Below are 20735 nucleotides of genomic sequence, written 5' to 3'. Positions count from 1 at the left end.
TTATCGTGGTGTTTTGTGAGTGATGGTGCTGAGCGTCACGGCAAACCCTGCTTGCATGGTACACAGTACCGAACTTGGGGGTGGGAAAAAATCCATGAAATAGTTGTAATGGAGCGGTTCTATACCTGAAAGGCTGCCAGCCGGTTCAGGGCTCCCGGTGAGCAATTTGGATGGGATGAATGTCAAAAGTATCCCTACTGCGGAGCCTCTCCAGTCTCCCTCAACCCTATTATTTTCTCTTACTCCTCAGTCCCTCCTCTGTTCTTTGCTGGTTTCCCCTGCTGTGAACTGATGAGAAGGTTTCCATTCTTCCAGCAGCTAACATCCCCGTATGTCACAGCACTCACGTCTTTGTTTTATTTTTCCCCCTTTCTGGTTTTTTACCTCCCCACCCCCCAAAAAAGGTGGTTTCAAAAGGGGCGAATGAATCTTATAATTGGGATAAAGTATATAAAGTACAGCATATTAATGTGCTGAAGAAGAAGAGGAGGAGGAGGAGGAGGAGGAGGAGGAGGAGGAGGAGGAGAGTCTGGATTTGTATCCCCCCTTTCTCTCCTGTAAGGAGACTCAAAGGGGCTTACAATCTCCTTTCCCTTCCCCCCCACAGCAAACACCGTTTAAGGTGGGTGGGACTGAGAGAGCTCCAAAGAACTGTGACTGGCCCAGGGTCACCCAGCTGGCATGTGTTGGAGTGCACGGGCTAATCTGGTTCCCCAGATAAGCCTCCACAGCTCAAGTGACAGAGCGGGAAATCAAACCTGGTTCGCCAGATAAGAGTGCACCAGCCCTTAACCACTACACCACTGCTGCTCTCCCTCCTCCCCCAAAAAAGGTGGTTTCAAAAGGGGTGAATGAGTCTTATAATAGGGTTCAAGTATCAAGTGCAGTGCATTAATGTGCTTAACAACATTCAATGCCAGTCTTGGAGTTCTGCTGCCAGAAAGTTCAGACCCAGGGATTCCGCTTTGCCCCCGGTCTTGCCTGCCTCCCCTCCCGCATCCTCTCTCTGAACCACCCCCCCCCCCCCCCCCGGCGCTCTTCTCCAACTCACATATCATTGATAAATTTAAGCTGACCTCCAACGCTTGCAAAGCACACAGAGGGAACTTGGCAGGATGGAGGCGCCAGGTGCAGGAGCTTGGCAGCAAAAACGGGGAATAGAAGACGGGGCAAGATCTTGTCCGCATTCTGTCCGTGCAGTCTGTAAAGTGGGGCAGAGGTGACGCTGTGGCTCCGGTGGGACTGTTTGGGCTTAAAGGTGCACCGTGACTCTTCAATCACCGGCCACAACCTTGGTTTTACTTTGAAGGGGAGCCAGCATGGTGTAGTGGTTAAGAGCAGGTGGATTCTAATCTGGAGAACTGGGCTTGATTCCCCACTCCTCCACCTGAGTGGCAGAGGCTTGTCTGGTGAACCAGATGTATTTCTGCACTCCACCATTCCTGCTGGGTGACCTTGGGCTACTCATAGTTCTCTCTGAACTCTCTCAGCTCCACCTTCCTCATAAGGTGTCCGTTGTGGGGAGAGGAAGGGGAAGGAGTTTGTAAGCCACCCTGAGTCTCCTTGCAGGAGAGAAAGGTGGGGTATAAATCCAAACTACTACTACTACTACTACTACTACTCCTCTTTTTCTCCTCTTCCTCCTCCTCCTCCTCCTCCTCTTCTTCCTCTTCTTCTTTTTCTTCTTCTTCTTCTTCTGCTTCTGCTTCTTGTCTCTGTGACAGCCCCATGCTTTGGCTGTGCCATCCAGAGCTGCAGGAAATCTCCCCAAAGTAAGGGTTGTTGCAGGTGCATTTGAAGCACAGTGTTTCTATGGCAATTCTGTACTGTACAGGGACTTATCCCATCTCCGTGTCTAGAGCCTACCCTCTTGAATTTCCCACAAAAGTAATGAGAGCTTGATGTTTAATTTTAGAACGACCAGAACCTCCCAGAGAACTGAGAGTCCCGCAGTCAGAAGTGACATCCAGGAGTTTGCAGCTCCACTGGCATCCGGGAAGCGACGGCTCTTCTCCAATCCGATACTTCACCATCCAAATCAAGGAGCTGCCGGACGGCGGCTGGCAGACGTATTCCTCTTCCCTCAGCCATGAAGCTACCTCCTGCTTGATTGACAGGTATCACATAGGGATTCGCGGGAAGCACAGCCTCTTGCCAGCAAAAGAGCATCCTGCAGTCTCAAAGCACTAGGGAGTCTGCCTTCATTTTAGGGAGGGGGACCAGCCACATGGTTACCAAGAGAGCCAGCGTGGCATGGTGGTTAAGAGCAGGTGCACTCTAATCTGGAGAACCAGGTTTGATTCCCTGCTCTGCCACTTGAGCTGTGGAGGCTTATCTGGGGAACCAGATTAGCTTGTGCACTCCATCACATGCCAGCTGGGTGACTTTGGACTAGTCACAGTTCTTCGGAGCTCTCTCAGCCCTACCCATCTCCAGGGTGTTTGTTCTGAGGGGGGAAGGGAAAGGAGATTGTAAGCCCCTTCGAGTCTCCTTACAGGAGAGAAAGGAGAGATATAAAACCAAACTCTTCTTCTTGGAGACCTAGATAGTCTAGTTACCATTCCAAGAGTGAATTTGGGGTGTGGTTCAGTGGAAGAGTGGAAGGGACTAATGTACTGCAGGATCAGGCTTAAAGCAGTCCAGACAGAGATGGTGAATTTTGGACTTCCTTTAAAATGCAAATTGCAAACCCAGGATTCCTCGTGCCTCAGTGCCATGCATGGAAGGGCCAGGCAATTGAACCCTAAGACTTCCATTCTATTTCGCTATTCACCGTTGGCTTTTCCACTCTGATATCAGTCAGAAAAAAAGTGTGTCCTTTAAAAATACATACCTTTTTTAACATACTAATAGCAGAACAAGGGAGGGGAATTGGTTTTGAATGGCAAGATCAAGGGGTGATTGAAGGGTTAAACCTCCTCTCCCTTTCCTACAGCTCCCCAGGCAAATTGAGGCTCCATAAACCTGAAGTTTGCACTTTATGGATGGGTCAAGATGCATGATCCTTGTTTCACTTCCTTGAGCCCTATCTCTCCCCTTGTACTTATTTTCCTATGCCCTTGGGTAAGGGTTTCCATGAGCCCCATCACAGCCACACACACCTTACAGTGACCATGTTCTCCTATGAAACCATACAGGAGAGAAAGGGGGGTAAAAATCCAACTCTTCTTCTGTCTTCCCAATTGCCCTTGGATGCATCAGTTGTTTGACTAAAAATGTAGAAAGCACTGCCATGTTTCAGCTGCAGTGCCCAAGATCACTGCGGCTTCCGTCCCGCATGCATCAACCTCTCTCTTGCTCTCTCAGATCGGCACAGTAATAACTGTCTAATGCCAAGAACTGAGAAAAGAATGGATTGCCCCCTGTTCCCTGAGAGCGTCTGTCCTATGGGGATGCCTCAAAGCAGTTTAATGTGCCGCCCATCATGCGGCATTTTTATCCCACGGAGTTTAATCATCTGCTCCTGGTAGTTTTATTGGCATCGCTGGCCTGCCCGGCAGAACCGAGGCCCCGCACCAGCTCCGACCGATTAATTAGCTAAGCCTATTATGCGCCACGCTGAACTCCTGCAGACCTCGTTAGTGACTCGAAAGGGAGCCCCCGGCTGGCTACGCTGGAAGCTTTGCCGAAGTCGACTCAGCTGGAAGCTGGTCTTTGCATATCTTCAAGCCACCGAGTTCGCAGGAAAACTGCAGGGAATCCCCTGTCCCCGTCTGCATTGAATAAGCTGAGTAACGCTATTTGTCGGAATGCCGCAGCGATGAAAAATAGCACGCCTGCTGCATTGTTTGGCAGATTAACCACGAGATTTGTGGCTGGGATGACAGAGCCCGCTGTCCTGGTATCTTATAGGATCTCAGAAGAATCTCTCGATAGATCTGGGAAACAGTGGCATGTTGTGATTAGAGGATCGCACTTGTGCTGCCAAGGCCTGGGTGTCAATCCCCTGTCTGCCTGAACCCTCGCCCAGTCACACATCTTCTCAGTTAGCCTATCTCACAGGGTTGTTGTGGAGAAGGGGAGAACTGTGTGTGATGACCGGAGCTCTGTGGAAGAAGGGCAGGAAGAATGCACCTGCTGTTTGGAGCTGCTGTTCAAGCTCTCAGCCGGATCCTTATCCTGCCTTCCTTGAAGGGCTTCAAGGTGGTTCTTAGGGAAGGTGCTGTGGGTCTGTGGCGGATCATCAGCTGGGCATGCAGAAGGTCCTGGGTTCAATCCCTTGCATCTCCAATTAAAAGGACTAAGCAGTTCGTGCCATGAAAGATTTCTCTGTGAGGTCCTGGAGAGAGGCTGCCAGTAAGCAATACTGACCTCAGTGGACTGATGGTCTGGCTCAGTATGTGGCAGCTTCCTGTGTTGCTGTGCATCCCCTCCCCCATTTCATCCTCCGTGTAACCCCATGAGCTAGGTTGGCCCAAGGACACCCAGGTAGCTTCATGGCCAGGTGAGCATTTGTATCTTGGCTTTCTCAGTCCTACCTTGATTCTCTAGCTTTGCAGGTGACCGTATTTTTTTGCTATTTGTACACTTAATCCTTGCCAGCCCTCTGGTACATCTGTCCTCAGGACTTGAGCCAGAAGGTTTGGCAGGGACTGAGATGTCCCCCTATCAAGCTCTGGCTGAAAGGGGACCAGCCAAGAAAGACCAGCCAAGAAACAGGGCAGAGCAGGTTGGATCCCTAGAAAAACGTCTCGGTCCAGCTGGCTTGCTGGCCCCCGTCACATGCCCTGCAATAGATTTCTTTTGCTCTTTCCCAGCCCCAGGAAGATACTAGGAAGGGGACCAGCTTCCCAAACAGAACACCTTGAACAAGGAGCCTCTTATAATCTCGTAGGCAGATTTGATGTAGCGCAAATAACATCAGGCAAGAGCCCATCAGTTGATCATTAAGGGGTTTTTTTTCCTCGAGGACCATCTGGTACGCTAGATGATCTCATAAATCCTGGGTGTCACAACGCTGATTTGTAATTCAGTCATGAAGCGGTATTTGCATTGGAGCGAGAGAGAGTCCGAGAATCTTTGAAAGGCTCCTAGAGTGGCTGGGTCAGGGTGCTTCATCGAAAAGGAAGCCATTTTCGATACTCTGTACTCTTTGAATTTCCCGGTGGGTTTGCAAAGAAAACCACCAAGAGGGCAGCTTGTGGGCCATGAGGAAATGTTCATTCTCCAGTTCTGTTCGCTGTGCTGTTTTACAGACTAAACCCATTTACCTCCTACAAGCTACGTCTGAAAGCAACCAACGATATTGGAGACAGCGACTTTGGAGCGGAGACGGAAGCCGTAACGACTCTGCAAGATGGTAAGAGCTGGAGAAGGCAGCCATCTTGGGCTGGAACCCAAGCATTGCTGTGTCTCAAGAATTCTGGGGATGATGGAGTTATCTGGTGAATTGCATCCCAGGGGTCTGCAGATATGCACACAAGCAAATCCTGTGGCTTTGTGTAGAGCCAGCATGATGTAGTGGTTAAGAGCAGGTGCACTCTAATCTGGAGAACCAGGTCTGGTTCCCCACTCTGCCACTTGAGCTGTGGAGGCTTATCTGGTGAACCAGATTAGCCTGTGCACTCCAACACATGCCATCTGGGTGACCTTGGGCTAGTCACAGTTCTTCGGAGCTCTCTCAGCCCCGCCAACCTCACAGGGTGTTTGTTGTTGTGGAGGGGAGAGAAAGGATTTTGTAAACCCTTTTGAGTCTCCTTGCAGGAGAGAAAGGGGGGATATAAATCCAAACTATTCTTCTTTTTCTACCACACTTTCCAATAATCAGCCCAGCTTCCCAGAGCCTCCAAGTGGAATGAAATGCTAATTGATTTTCTTCCTGGTTCAGTGCTAACGAACCATTATCTTTCCTGAAATTGAATAATTTACCAAGGGGTATTAAAAATGAATGTGGAATTGAGCATATGTTTGAAGATCTTTCTTTAATTGTTATCACACCAACTCTACTTCAAGGCTGTGCTAGTGCTAAATGGCTGAATGAGAGAGAGAGAGAGAGAAGGAGAAGGATGTGGATTTCTGGGAACCCCAGACACTTTAGCCTGATAGCTGGTATTGCAAAAAAGCAATTTAGGGTTACAAAGGGTAATTCTTTCAAGCAGGGCAAGGCATTCTAGAGCCCTGCAGTTACCCTGTGTTGACTTCAGTACATTATGAGGGTGTCAGGCTTAAGGTCTGAGAGGCCCAGCCATGCCTGAATCGGGCAGAAGTCTGGTAGCTGTCACTAGACGGAGCAGATGGAGGGAGACAGGCTGGTACGTTGGCCAAGAACGAAGCTGGTAAATCAGGTTGGCAGAAGAAACACAGCGGTCTGGTACCAGCTTGGTCTACACAGGAGTTGTGCCCCATGAGCAGGAGGCAGAGCCAGATTTTGAGGTCTTGTAGGGCCAAGTGCAAAACCGCTGGCCTCTTGCATCACCCAGCAACATCAACAGTGTATGGCACGCTGAAAGCCCCCTCTTTTGACAAAAACCTATTTGGAGCTACAGAGCAAAAGGCCCTACTCTTACCCCTGGTCTAAATCCCTGCTGTCTTATAGGAGCCATGTCCCTAATAGGCCTCTGTCTCACCCCATATGTCCCTAGTAGGCCTCCCTCTCACCCCATATGTCCCTAGTAGGCCTCTGCAATCTGCAGAGGCTAACTTGCTGGTAGTCCCTCGCCCCTCAATGATGCAGCTGGCCTCTACCCGGGCCAGGGCTTTTGCATCCCTCCCTCCAGCCATCAGGGCCCTGCAGGACCTTGGACAGTTCCACAGGGGCTGTAAAGCTGAGTTGTTCCACGGGGCCTTTGGGGAGGCTGGCCGCGGACTGCCTGCCCCCTCTTGATGCCCCTGTACCATGCTTTCATACCATCTCCAGCACTGCCTTCACATTATATTTTTACCATCTTTCACATTGCTGGTCCCCTCCCGGCCTTAGGATCGGACGCCATCAGCTAATTAATTAATGTGGGTTTATGAAGTTACTGTTTGTGATTTTAAGGGTTTTTAATGTTTAAAGTTTATAATTTATATTTAATATTTATTGCTGTATTGTTTGTTGTTGTACGCTGCCCAGAGCCCTCTGGGGATTGGGCAGTCTATGAAATATAATAAATAATAATAAGGCTCCATGTTTAGAGTAACAGTGCATTGGAAAGGTGTGTGTGCACTCAGGTATTCTACTTGTGCACTCAGGTGGTGGACTGAGACCGCAGTGTGGGAAATGCCATTTTTCGCAGTAGAAACTGTTCTTGCCAGTACAAGCCACTGCACTCACATGACTTCTAGTGGTTTTTCACATCCTTTACCTTTGTTTTAAAACCTGCGTTGGTTGCAGCATTCATTCCATTTCTCTTCCGAATCGCTTCGTTCACACCTCTCAGAACCCATGCAAAAAGTGAGTGATTCAGAAGCGCTTTGGGTGTAGTGAAGTGTGAACATTATTCCGGCATGTGTCGTGTGTCCAAACACCGGATGCGCCACTCGCAGATCTGCTGGAAAATTCCATTGGCATTAATGTCAATCCAGAGAAAAAGTGTTAGTAAATTAAACCCTTAGCGGAGGGCATCGTAAAGAACTTCAGCATCCCATTTTTCTTCTCCACTGCAATAAAACATCTCATGATTATGGGGGTTTTAGTGCAGTAACGTTGGAAAGGATTCCTGCTGAAGTAGATCCATTAGGCCGGGATCCAAAACTCTGTGCAGCTAGAAGCTTGATTCACCCAATGGGGCTATCACCACCTGGCACACTGGATCTGGTGGGAGTTCTGAAAGCTGTATAGAAAAGGGTGGGGTGTGCGTTGGGGACAAAATCCCCAAAACCTTCTGGAGGCATATAAGTCCTTGGGAGCATCAGCAGCCACTGTGTGAATCTCAGCCTTATCTTCAAGGTGCCAGTGGTCGACTCACCCCCCCCCCCCTTTTTCACCGGGGCAGGAGCAGCAGAAAAAAAGTACTGATGTTCTGGAACTTGTTTCCACGAATTCTTAAATATCCCCCCCCCCCCTTGAAATTTTGGAGGCTGAAGTGAGGGGGAGAAACCCTAGAGCTGCTTTGGCCTCTATATAGCAGGAGTGATTAACTGGAAACATTTCTCATCTTCTCGGAAAACTCTGAGGATTTATTTTGCTGAACAAACCCGGTGCTGCCACTCGAGCATTTTGGTGTGGTGAGCTGGGAGCTCCTGATAAGCGACTCTGGCTTTGTCTCCAATGCATTTTGTGTGTTCACTGCACAGGTGGGACAGAAGCTGAATGCAGGCTTAGCCGGCAGGGCCTCGCCCACTCTTTTCGCCATTGGGCAGCAGAGCTACACCCCAACAACAGCACTGGGGAGAGGAAGGGATTTTCATTGAAAGAATGGATTTTCTGGTTGTTTCCTCACTTTATACGTTTGGGTTTTTCTCTCCCTCTTTTCCAGCTCCAAGTGAAGCGCCAAACTCTGTGTCGGCGACGCCACACACGACATCTTCCGTCCTCGTGCGGTGGCAGGTGCGTGAGGCTCAAAAAGATCAGATGATCCCAGCAGACGTTGCTCTGTCGATAGCACAAAAGGCCAAAAAAAAAAAAAAATCCAGTTATGGCTTCCAGGCCTGGCCAATCCAGAAGCCTCATGGATGGGGAAACAAAGCAGTGTTGTCTATTGTTTCACTGCCTGGGGTTACTGGTTTGACATCCTGCTGAGAATGTCTATGGATTTTAAAGATCTGTGTTGGATACATATTTTGTGGATGTTCGATACCTGTTGCAATTATGAAGATCGTTTCAGAGGTGTTGGTCCGCAACAGAAGAGCTAGATTTGAGTCCGGAGGCACTTAGAGACTAACAAAATTATTAGGGCATAAGCTGATACCCTGAAAACCTTGCAGGCCTCTAAGAGGCTACTTGTCTTGAATCTAGCCATTGCAGTCTGTTCTTTCATAATGGTAATGCGTAGATAAAGACATATCCATCCCCTATTCACTCTCCACCCACAACATAGGCAAAAATAGTATCCTTGCTGTTCCAATGAATGGTATGGACTTCTTGGACTGGAGCAGCACATCATGGGAAGAATCCAGCAATATGAGAATGCAAAACACAATCCTGCTGCTCATTAGTCAAGAAGATGCCATTGCTTATACTTCTCCGTGGCCTGAGTAACCACATTTCTGGGTTATCTGTGCAATACTTGGTGCAAAATTACACAAGGTGCTTTAACTCCATTATAGGAGTCCTCCCTCCCCTATAATTCAGCTCCAAAAAGCCTCTGGGGAAAAGGTTATTTGGATCAGACTAACACTGCTGAAGAAGAAGAGCTGTTGTGGGTTTTCCCAGTTGTGTGGCCATGATCAGGTAGCTTTTGCTCCTAACATCTTGCCCACAAATGCGATTGCAAATACAACAGCAGTGCAACTGTAAATGGCTTCCACCCAAGCACATGCAAATGTGCCTCACCCCCACCCCATCCTGACCCCTGTGAGGTGGGCAAAATACATACCCCACCACACAATCACTCCACACTGTGTCATGGAGAGAAACGTATCTTACTGCGACACACCTCTGAAGATTCCAGCCATAGATGTGGGCGAAACGTTAGGAGCAAAGCTGTCAGGCCGCAGTCACGCCGCTCAGAAAACCCACAACAGCTTTTTGAGTCCAGCTGTGAAAACCTTCCACAGCACGTCAGTTGTTTTCCCTGGCCTCGTTTACGTTATCAAAAGTTCCCAAGGCAATTTAGTTCCAAGGACCTCAGTCGCATCCAGATTTGCTCCCAGAACTCCATGAGGGTGGTTTGTCCCAGCAGGTTGCATCAATTTACCTTTTATGCCCATCACAGTTGCAGCAACGGTATTCTGTTACAACCTAGCAAATAAACGTTAAGCGTGTTGACTGTTTTTACCCGAGGAGTTGTGCGTGGGTATCAATCGACAACCCGCCTTCCTGTCCATCATACAAGGGGGGGAAAATGGAAGCGTGCACCGGGGACAATGAAGCAGAGCACGGCAGAATGAAGGTTGATCTCATTGATAGATACAGGGTGGATAATGAATGTGAAATAGGTGGTAGTTTAGATAATTGAGTGCTTTTTATTTCATGAAAACCTAATGGGAAAGTTGTACCCAAGCTGCCTCGGGGGAGTTGAAGTCAATTACATGTCATTAGCGTGCTTATGTTATTTGGGTGTGCAACAATTTAGCCACGCTGTAGTTTTCGAATAAAAAAAAAATTAAAACTTACGCTTTACAGGCAGAATGAACAGTATGGGTGTGGGTGGCCGTACACAAAGCAAGGCCTTAACGCTTTGCGGAAAGCACAATCGGGTGGATGTTTTGAATGCTGCTGAACTAATTGTTTTAAGCCCACTTTAGAAGGAAAGGAGGCTTCCCCAAGGAAACCCAGGGTATCTTCGGGCACCATTGATGTCAAAACTCTATGTGGAACGCTGACGTTTCGCTCCATTCTGTTTTCTTGCCGGAGAAGCTCTCCAAATTGCTCGATGCAAACAAACCGGCATTCGTGCGGCTTGAGACCCAGCCGCCTGCTAGTCAGCACAGAGACACCCACCTCTGCTGATCCCTTGGGCCTTTTTTGGAGATAGGTGGAAAATCCTAAATAATCCACCAGCATCAATGGCTGAGTTTTGCCCTGAAAGACAGATAGCAGCAGGGTGCCCCGACCTCTGCATAGAGCTACCTTTCCCAAGGGAAACGCATGATTACCATGCGGGAAAGAGCATCCCTGACCATTTATCTCTTCGCTTTGGGCTAGGTATCTTAATGGCTTCTGATTCCTGTGTAAGATTTGGGCTCTAGAGAGAATCCTACTTTCTAATAGGAACATTATGTGAATCAGGACTGTCATGCTATCCCAAGAGAGAGGAAAGAGGGATTTGGAGAGTACCAAATTGAACTCTCATTATCCGGAGCTTGATTATTGGCAGCCAGATTAGAACGGGTAGTGGGAGAGACTTGGACCCTTCCCCCGTGTGCACTTTTATTAACTCTGGAATGAAAAAGACAAAGAGAGCATGTCCCCCGCCCTCTTTGTCCTCACCATCTAGGGGACAGAGTCTGATTTGATTGGTGAAATTATGGGGAGAGGGAGGAATATTTGCCCTTCCATCTTCTCCCTTGCCCTGGCACCAATTGAGACTTATTTATTTATTGGAAAACAGCATCACCGTCGATTTCCCTGGGTTGATTGTCAACCCCTCTGCATTATAGTATTCCAAAAAGGCCCTCAATGGTTGTCAGGGGCCCATTGGTAACAATAATGCATCCCCTGACAATAATAACACCGTCATCCGCATGATAGCCAACGGGAATTTTGGGTTTCTCAAAAAGGAGACCGCATCATTTACCTACAAATTGCATGATAATGGGACTAGCAGGCATCCTTGCCAAACTTCTGTAAATGGATAGAATTAGACCAATGACCTTCCAAGCTACAGCGAACTTGAACCATCAAAATTCTTGATTAACCCTGCCCATCTTTGGTCAGTTGAGGAATTCCCTAGTTTGTCCCACCAGCCATCCTTCAGGATGGAATCAAGAGACTCCTGAAGATCCATAATTTATTTATTTAGAGTCCGCCTTTCTCCCAGGGACTCGAGCCAATGCAGTCAACAAAATGGGGCATCCAGTAACCAACGCATTAGGGTTGTAGAAGTCTGGAAACACCAGAAAGAACTGGAGCATACGTCTCAACATGGCACATTAAGCAGTACAGAGATTATATAACAGGATTCAACTACCAATAAGCTATATGTAGCTGAATAGACCCAGCCCCTAATCATTTCTCCAAGTCAGTTTGTAAAACCACGTTGTACAGGGCAACCCTCTTACCTGCTCCAAAAAAGCCCTCTTGAATAGATCAGTGTGGCACAATTGGTGGGAGGCCAGGAAAAGGGGGAGCCTCCTTAACCTCCTTGGGCAGGCCATTCCATCAGGAGCTGCAGCAGAGAAAGCACACGCTGGGGCAGTGGTTGATTTTGCCCGCTTGCAGGTTGGCAACTCTCTGTTGTACACTACGCCAGCATGGTGAAGTGGTTATGAGCAGGTGCACTCTAATCTGGAGAACCGGGTTTGATTCTCCACTCCTCCACCTGAGTGGTGGAGGCTTATCTGGTGAACCAGGTGTGTTTCCACACTCCTACATTCCTGCTGGGTGACCTTGGGCTAGTCACACTTCTCACTGAACTCTCTCAGCCCCACTTACCTCACAAGGTGTCTGTTGTGGGGAGAGGGAGGGAAAGGAGCTTGTCAGCCACCTTGGTGGTGGGACAAAAATCCAAACTCTTCTTCTCCTTCTACATGGATATTGTTTCCCTGTAAACCTGCTAGGAAGATCCGTTCATAGATCTCCCAGTATCCAGCCCGTATTTCTCCCTAAAACTACTCATTAATTGAATTGACTGTATCCCTCCCAACCGCGCAGCTTCTGATCAAAACAATCCCATGCAAACAGCCTTCGTGCTTCTTCAAATTTCTAATTAACCAAAAGTTTGGATGCTCCCTCAGGCTGTTAGAAATTTGGCCTGAGGCAGACGAGGTGGCATCGTGCCAGCAAGATCTTTTTTGTGATTCTCTGATGCCTTGAGATAGTCTTGAACCTGGAGAGTCAGGATAATATTTATGAAAGGCAGCATCATATGTATTTCAGAAATAAGGGGCCATATGAAACAGAGGGGCTTGGGGGCGGGGGCTCCTGGTGAGGAGGAGTGGTGGTTCTGAAATGAAGCCATGGCATTTTATTCCCAGGGCAGAGATTGATCTGTTTTGGGAATTCCGAAGCAATCTTTCCACCCAAGGGGGTTACAAGGTCTTCAAGGGGGTTACAAAGATAAATGGTCTTCAAGGGGGTTACAAAGATAAATGGAGACAACAATATATAAAGCGCAAAAGTAAAATAAAAACAATTAGGGGGGGTGTTCATCAGTGGTGGGGTTGCCAGGTCCTCCCTGACCACTGGCAGTGGATGAGTGGAGGTTACAGTTACCAGATACACGTTAGGAAACTCCTAGTGATTCAGGATGGAGCTGGGGGAGAACAGGGCTTTACGTTGGGCACTGTTCCACAGCATCCCCCCCTCCAAAGGATCTACCTTTTCTTGGGGAACTGATCTCTGTCCTGTGCAGGCAAGCTTTAATTCTAGGAGGTCTTCAGGTCCCACCTAGAGGCTGGCATCCCTAATCAGCAGGGGTGCAGTTATTTAAATTCAGACCAAAGGCCTTCCCAGAAAAGTTTCCCAAAGTCTTACAGCAGTGGTGCCAGTTTCGCCTCCGAGGGAAAGGGAGTTCCACAGGTGTGCTGCAAGAAAGAAAGCTCTGCAAATTGTTGCTCGCTGGAGTGTGAATTTTCCCGTCGCTATATAAAATGAGCGTGTAATGAATACCAGACTGAGGTTATGAACCTTTCTGTTCTGAAGTTGAGTCTGAAATACTGGAAACCTGTGCCAATGGAGACTTGGGTGACAGAGTGTGTATGGGGGTCTTCTTGGAGCCAATTGCTTCCAGTTTAATATTCAGCATGGGGGTCACACAGGGCCTATGTGGGTGGGAGAGACGTAGCCCAGGAAAATCCCATTCTCCTTCCCAAGGCACAGTCTCTTCTGAGTGTCTGGTAACTGTCAAGCCCCGGATCTGTAGCAATGTGGGACTCAGTGATTCCGATCAAAAGCCTTTATCGACACACGACGGCATGGCCTCAGAAGAAGCCAGTTCTGAAGAATGGCTTCTCAAGCACCCCTTTTTATGCCCACCAAGATGCTCCCCTTCCCTTCACCCCCCACCCCAGAGGTAGCAAAGCAAAGCATTACAAAACAGGAATGTGAAAGCCAGTAGTTCTCAAAGCCGTAGGAAGGGCTCTCAGCCCAACTGGCACTTGGACGCAATCGACATTACTACAGGATACAAAGCACAAAGGCAGCAGGAAACCGAAAGTACAGAAAACCGATTAGTATGACAGAAACCAGGACCCCGTTTGATGTCAGATGCACCACCTGACAGTAACCTGGTGTTGGTAACAAGAACCGGTCATTTTCCTGTACTGACCACCCAAGTGTCTTCACAGTTTCCTTGGCAGCGCTGAAACAGGATGTCTCAGAGATGCCGTTGAGGACGCCTAAGGTTTTTTAGGCCTGACTTTTTTCATTTGGTTTTTAAATCATTTCCAGCTTGACATCACACAAGAGATCCTGCAACGCTCCTCTTGAATTGCTGAGAGCGGCCTCGATCTGGGTTCGCCGTGGGGACATCCAGCCTCTTTCTGAAAATAAAAAGAAAATAAAAAATGCCCATTTTCTTTCAGTGGTAGAAGCAAACTCTGAACTTGAATTGATGTTACTGTTGTCTGCTCTTGGGCATGTGTCATGTCTAACTAAGCTTTCTGGACTGGAATTTCTTGCAGCCTCCCAAGGCGGAGAACCTGAACGGTCTCTTGTTGGGGTATCGCATTTATTACCGGGAGCTGGAATACGAGAGCTCAGGACCGGAGTCCAAGACGATTAAAAACCCTTCAGCTTTACGAGTGGAGCTTACACGTGAGTAGCCAGAGCGCTTTCTTCTGCATGCAGTGCAATTATTTTCCACCTTCTAATATTTTAGTGAGGAGGCTTTAAGAAAGAGGAGCCAGCATTCTTTGGCATTTGCATTAAAAGGACACTTGCTAAAAATGGATAACAACAAACAGAGAAGGTCAAACATGTTCCCAGAAAACTTGCACATTTTCTAAAATACCAGATAAATATAAGACAGTTCCAATGCGCTCACCTCTCTGATCCAACTTGTCCTCAGTTTCCTGCTCATTCTCCCTTATTGCCCACTGGTAGCATTGACTGGGCTCAATGGAATGAGTAAAGAGCGAAAGGATACAAGGAAGGCTCTTCCCCACTGCAGAATTGCTACACCATGTGTCAGTTGATCAGAGGCATTGGTTTCTAGCCATGTTTCAAACAGTTCAAACCAGTTTGAGGTCTTATGTCGCCCCAAGCAATGTCCACACATGACCACCTTCTATGCTGGCAGCAGCTGGGCCTCCCCCATGCAGGAGTTGACAGACATCTCTTCCTGCACTGCCAGCTGGCCAAGTCCCTCAACTGTCCTAAGTGCTCGCCAGACAGACAACCCGGCTGATCAGTGGGTTTCATCCGACGCGCATGGATCAACTTTGAGTCTCCAGAGTATTGTTTCTGTTGCAAGTCTCCCCACCACCACCACATTCCAGCACATGGAGAGGTGCCATGGCTCAGGGGCAGAGCATGCGCTTGGCATGCAGAAAGCACCAGGTTCAAACCCCGGCATCTCCACTTAAAGGATCTGGCAGTATGTGACATGAAAAACTTCTGCCTGAGACCTTGGAGAGCGCTTCCACTTAGAGTAGAAATAGAAGAGTTTGGATTTATATCCCCCCTTTCTCTCCCATAGGAGACTCAAAGGGCTCACAAACTCTTTTCCCTTCCTCTCCCCCCAACAAACCCCCTGTGACGTAGGTGGGGCTGGGAGAGCTCCGAAGAACTGTGACTAGCCCAAGATCACCCAGCTGGCGTGTGTTGGAGCGCACAGGCTAATCTGGTTCCCCAGATAAGCCTCCACAGCTCAAGTGGCAGAGCGGGGGATCAAACCCGGCTCTCCAGCTTAGAGTGCACCTGTTTTTAACCACTACACCATGCTGGCTCTCAGTAAGCAGTGCTGACCTCGATAGGCCAAGGGTCTGGCTCAAGATAAGGCAGCTTCATACGTTCGTGTTGTGGAACAAAAAAAGTACCCCCAAATCCCAGGGAATGATCCCCACAGAGCAGACCCCTTAAGGGTTGCTCACCAGACAACATCTCCCCTTCCGACATAAATGCCGGCTTGCGCGATTCCGTGTGCGGAGACAAGGCTGAACAAGCCCTTGTGACTGATGATCTTCTGCCGCGTTATCGCGAAAGTGATGTGGCTTTTATTGCCTGTCAAGGTGCAGTCCTCCAGCATAAAGCCGCCGCGCCGCATCATTTCCCTCCGCCTGCGCCGTACATCATTTGCAATAACTGTTTCCTTGCACTCTTAACAACTTTCTGCTTTGCTTACTCCGAATAGCCCAAAGCAGCTTCAAGACAGTGAACAGCAGCTCTGTATTAACGGCATATGAATTAACACGTAAGTGCATGCGCCGGGTGTCGATAGCAGAAACGCTTTCTGCCTTTGCTTGGGAACGCGTGGACTCCCGTGGCCCTGTTCAGCAAACCAAGCAGGATCAAACTTCAATTAATGATTCAGCTGCCCCCGAGTTCCTTGTTTGTTTAAATCGTTTCTCAATACATCAAAAAATCTGTGGTGGAGGAAAAGAGTTTTTATTTAAAAGAGAGAGAGAGAGAGATGTACCTGATGGAGCCGTGTTGACTCATACAAATCGGTATGTCTGATGACAAAGCAGGCATGGTTTTCCCTGTTTCCTCTTTCTAAGGCCATTGAGGGTTTTGTTTAGCTAGAAAATTTCCTTTGTTTGAACGGCGGGAACGTTTGAGCCATCTCTGCAAGCCATGGGCTAAATTAGAAAAGGGAAACGAATGAAACGCGGTTCAGCCATGAGAAGGCCGGCTATTGTCTGACAAGGCTGCTTCCGAGAAGCAAAGATTCACCCTGGGAGTAAAGCTGAGAAGCTCCAACCCACGCAGACTCGAACGCAGCCCTGTCAGGGGAATGTGACCTTGCTCCATTGCAGCTTTGCCACTTGTGTTTCCCCAAACAAGTCTGCTACACGTGGGAGGTGGATTTTTTGGCCTCTGGTAAGGATACAGTTGAATCAAGGATGCTGAAGGTCCCATCACTCTCTTTTGGTACTCTAAGCTTTTTGTGTCGAACCAGAGGAGCTGTATGGTTCGAGCTGCAAACTTCCAACCAGCTTGGTGTAGTGGTTAAGAGCAGGTGCACTCTAATCTGGAGGACCGGGTTTGATTCCCCGCTCTGCCACTTGAGAGAAGGAGAGTTTGGATTTATATCCCACCTTTCTCTCCTGTAAGGAGACTCAAGGTGGCTTATAATCTCTGTTCCCTTCCCCCCCCCCACCCCCCACAACAAACACCCTGTGAGGTGGGTGGGACTGAGAGAGCTCCAAAGAACTGTGACTAGCCCAAGATCACCCTACAGGAACATAGGAGTGCAGAAACACACTCAGGTGGAGGAGTGGGGAATCAAACCCAGTTCTCCAGATTAGAGTGCACCTGCTCTTAACCACTACACCACACTGTGTAGATGGCAAAGAATTCTGTGGTATGGTTTTTGAGGAGAGAACATGCTGATCTTTTCCTTCTCAGATCACCCATGTAAAAGGCACAGGTTCTATCTAGAGGCCTTGTTTGCCTGGAGTCCTTCTGGTTTGCATACACTGCTGCCTTTACGCCCAGCGGCCGTTGTCCTTTTACACCACCCGCTGAAATCTCTGATCCCCTGCAAGTCCTGAACTTTCATCAGCTTATTCCATCAGCTAAATCATTTGGTTCCTGCAACTGTGACAGCGTTCCCGGGTGACAGAGATTCTGTGGCCTGCCACAATGCCATTTTCTTCCACACTGGTTTGGAAATATATCTCTCGAGGAGGGGAGGGGTTGCCGTATCAAAACAAATTTTTTTGAGTGTGAACTGGCAGGGGCTTCGAAGTCCCATAAAAACATCCTTTTTTCCTGCAGTATATCAGGCTGTTTTATTTATTGCGCCAGCAAAATCCGAGCAGTAAATCAGATCTCATCAGCTGTCCGTCTGTGTGGAGCAGACAGGAAACATGCTGCTCTGTAACTTGGAGACGTGGGCAGAATACTTGTAAATAATTTCAGAAATCTGAAATTAAGATTCCTATTACGGAGCCCTGAGGAACATTCACTCGGACATTTTCTTTTCAGGGAGTTACAGCCCTGCTGAAGGCGTAACTCTCAGGTAGGGGGGAAATTGATTTGCAGATAAAGAACCTTGGAACAGTGGCCATACAATTTCATGATGTTGCTATCCTGTCTGCCAGAAACATTTTCTTTTTTGCTGGTGGGCTATTGCAATGATCAGTGTTCTCTGTAAGACAGATTTTCAGTGTCTTGCATGACGGGGATGGCGTGATTTAAATATGCAAATCCTAGAACAGCAAGGAATCCTTGGGCGTTCCTTGGGAAGAACGCATACTTTGCTCCTTCTTCCTGATGGGCTTCTGGTTATTGATTTTGCTGAAGCTTGGGGTTTTTCTAATGTTTGTTCCCCATGCCGCTATTCCTTTCCCACGTCTGTCAGTGTGAAGTCCCTATAGCAGTAGCATATGTGGGGGGGAGGGGGTGTCTCGAGCCCCGGGCACCATTTCTGGAGGCACACTTTCAGAACTCCTCATTCGGGAGAGCAGTGAAGGCGCCGTTTGCAATCTCCACCCGGAGATGGGGCTTGTTTGAGCCCAGCGATGGGCAGGCTTGATCCAGGCTTGATCAGACTGAAACCGACTGTTCTCGATCCCTCTAGCTTTATACTGTCGGCTCTGGTATCTTGTTCCACTGCACATATAGATCAGGCCTTGGATCAGTTCCTCAGGGCTCCGTACAGGGAGGCTATGTCCATATTACTAATAGGGTTGCCAGCTCTGGGTTGGGAAACACCTGGAGATTTGGGAGTGGGGCCTAAGGAGAGAGGGGTTGGGGGAGGGGAGAGCCAGCATGGTGTAGTGGTTAAGAGCAGGTATACTCGAATTTTGACAACCGGGTTTGATTCCCCGCTCTGCCACTTGAGCTGTGGGGGCTTATCTGGTGAACCAGATTAGCTTGTGCACTCCAACACATGCCGGCTGGGTGACCTTGGGCTAGTCACAGTTCTTCGTAGCTCTCTCATCCCCACCCACCTCACGGGGTGTTTGTTGTGAAAGGGAAGGGAAAAGATATTGTAAGCCCCTTTGAGTCTCCTTACAGGAGAGAAAGAAGGGATATAAATCCAAACTCCTCATCCTCGTCCTCGTCCTCGTCCTCGTCCTCGTCCTCGTCCTCGTCCTCGTCCTCCTCCTCCTCGTCCTCCTCCTCCTCGTCCTCCTCCTCCTCCTCCTCCTCCTCCTCCTCCTCCTCCTCCTCCTCCTCCTCCTCCTCCTCCTCCTCCTCCTCCTCCTCCTCCTCCTCCTCCTCCTCCTCCTCCTCCTCCTCCTTCTTCTTCTTCTTCTTCTTCTTCTTCTTCTTCTTCTTCTTCTTCTTCTTCTTCTTCTTCTTCTTCTTCTTCTTCTTCTTCTTCTTCTTCTTCTTCTTCTTCTTCTTCTTCTTCTTCTTCTTCTGTGGTGCATAATGCCTTTCATAGAGGCCATTTTCTCCAGTGGAACCGATCTCTGTCCCCTGAGCATCAGCTGTAACAGCAGGATGTCTCCAGCCATCCCCTGGAGGCTGGCAGCCCTAATTACTAACAACTTAGAGGAACATTTGTTCCCTCTTCTCACATAACTATTGAAACTGTGTCTTTGTGAAAGGAGCAAGGGAGTTCTAGCCGAGGGTTTTTAGCATCTTCCCCAGGCTACAATTCGCAGGCTTCACTGGGGAGAAACGACATCAGCTAAAGCTTTCTAACTGGGCCTCTATGCATCCCGCTTCATCTAGAATATCGCTGCAAATGTTAACTGTAGATATTTTTCTTCATTTTGTACCTTTTAGTCTACTGGGGATGTGTATATCCAGTGTTACAGATGATGTCAGCTTGTAACCCAGTTATTTAAATTTCCAGAGCTGAAAAAATACAAGAGATATGAAGTGGTCATGACAGCGTACAACATCGTCGGGGAGAGTCCTTCAAGTGCCCCCGTGGAGGTCTTTGTCGGCGAAGCAGGTAAGTCAACTTGCTGCTGAAAATCCAACGAAATCAGGTGTGAGTAAAAACTAAAGAGCTAGAATTATAGGAACGGATGACTCTGGATGATTATCGAAGCCACTGGCTGACCCTGAAGCAAAGCCTAGTGTACCAAGACACCCCTAATAGGAATCTCCACCCAATCTCCTGCATTCAAGAGTATGCATAGATTGTCATTGGACAATTAATGCTTTTTTATTGTGCTTATGGTTGATAACACGTTTTGGAATCCTGCACTCCTATTGAATATAACTCAATCTCCTTTTATTTCTTTTACCCTCTTGTTTTTACATTTAACGCGCGACTGTTTTCAATTGGAGTTCCAGAACTGTTTTCGTTACGGCTTCATTAAAGATGTCTTGGATGAGCTGCTAGAGCTCCCTGACCTTTCCACTGCAAACTTTCTTATCTTTTCCCTCAAACTCTGTAAAGCAATCATGGTGGCTGAGTTCTCCCAGAATGCTTTGGGATAAGGTACTATCAAACCACAATGTGAGGGCCATGGAATCATAGAGTTGAAGAGACCCCAAGGGCCATCAAGTCCAACACCCTGCCATGCAGGAACACACAATCAAAGCACTCCTAATAAATATGGCTATGGTGTCACCTTTTAACCCTCTCTTCACCAAAATAAACATCCCCAGCTTCCTAAATCTCTCCTCATAGGGCATGGATTCCAGACCTTTTCAGGAGAGACTTAGGGATCTGGGTCTTCCATTCAAAAAGTCACAGGAATCCCCTTGACCAAATCCACCTGTTTTCACCTGCTCCTTGGGCTGGTCTTCTATGAAATGAACCTTCTGACAGAGTCAAATTAAAAGCATAACAGGAGTTGTGGGCAACTGCTGCCTATGGAGTCTGGGATAATGTGCTTCATCTGTCTGGCAACATGCTTCACTACAACAGGCTTATGATTTAGACTTCACTCCATGAAGTTTGTGGCTTCCTCCC

General features: G+C 48.2%; 1 protein-coding gene across 6 annotated transcripts in view; it reads left to right on the top strand.

Annotated features, from left to right (window-relative positions):
• The window catches only part of SDK1 (sidekick cell adhesion molecule 1), a 536293-nt gene that overhangs the window by 461416 nt on the left and 54142 nt on the right, over window positions 1-20735 (top strand). For 4 of the 6 annotated variants that reach the window (XM_048493601.1, XM_048493596.1, XM_048493597.1 and 1 more), the window contains 6 exons: window positions 1916-2117; window positions 5196-5299; window positions 8400-8470; window positions 14368-14500; window positions 16038-16097; window positions 19662-19763. In XM_048493601.1, coding sequence (XP_048349558.1) covers window positions 1916-2117; window positions 5196-5299; window positions 8400-8470; window positions 14368-14500; window positions 16038-16097; window positions 19662-19763 — 672 coding nt within the window. The remainder of the gene's footprint in view (window positions 1-1915; window positions 2118-5195; window positions 5300-8399; window positions 8471-14367; window positions 14501-16037; window positions 16098-19661; window positions 19764-20735) is intronic. The other 2 variants (XM_048493599.1, XM_048493598.1) reach the window with 1 other exon arrangement.

This window comes from Sphaerodactylus townsendi, linkage group LG04 (assembly GCF_021028975.2).
Source record: "Sphaerodactylus townsendi isolate TG3544 linkage group LG04, MPM_Stown_v2.3, whole genome shotgun sequence".
Classification (NCBI taxonomy): domain Eukaryota; kingdom Metazoa; phylum Chordata; class Lepidosauria; order Squamata; family Sphaerodactylidae; genus Sphaerodactylus; species Sphaerodactylus townsendi.
This window is presented reverse-complemented; position numbering and strand designations above follow the sequence as displayed.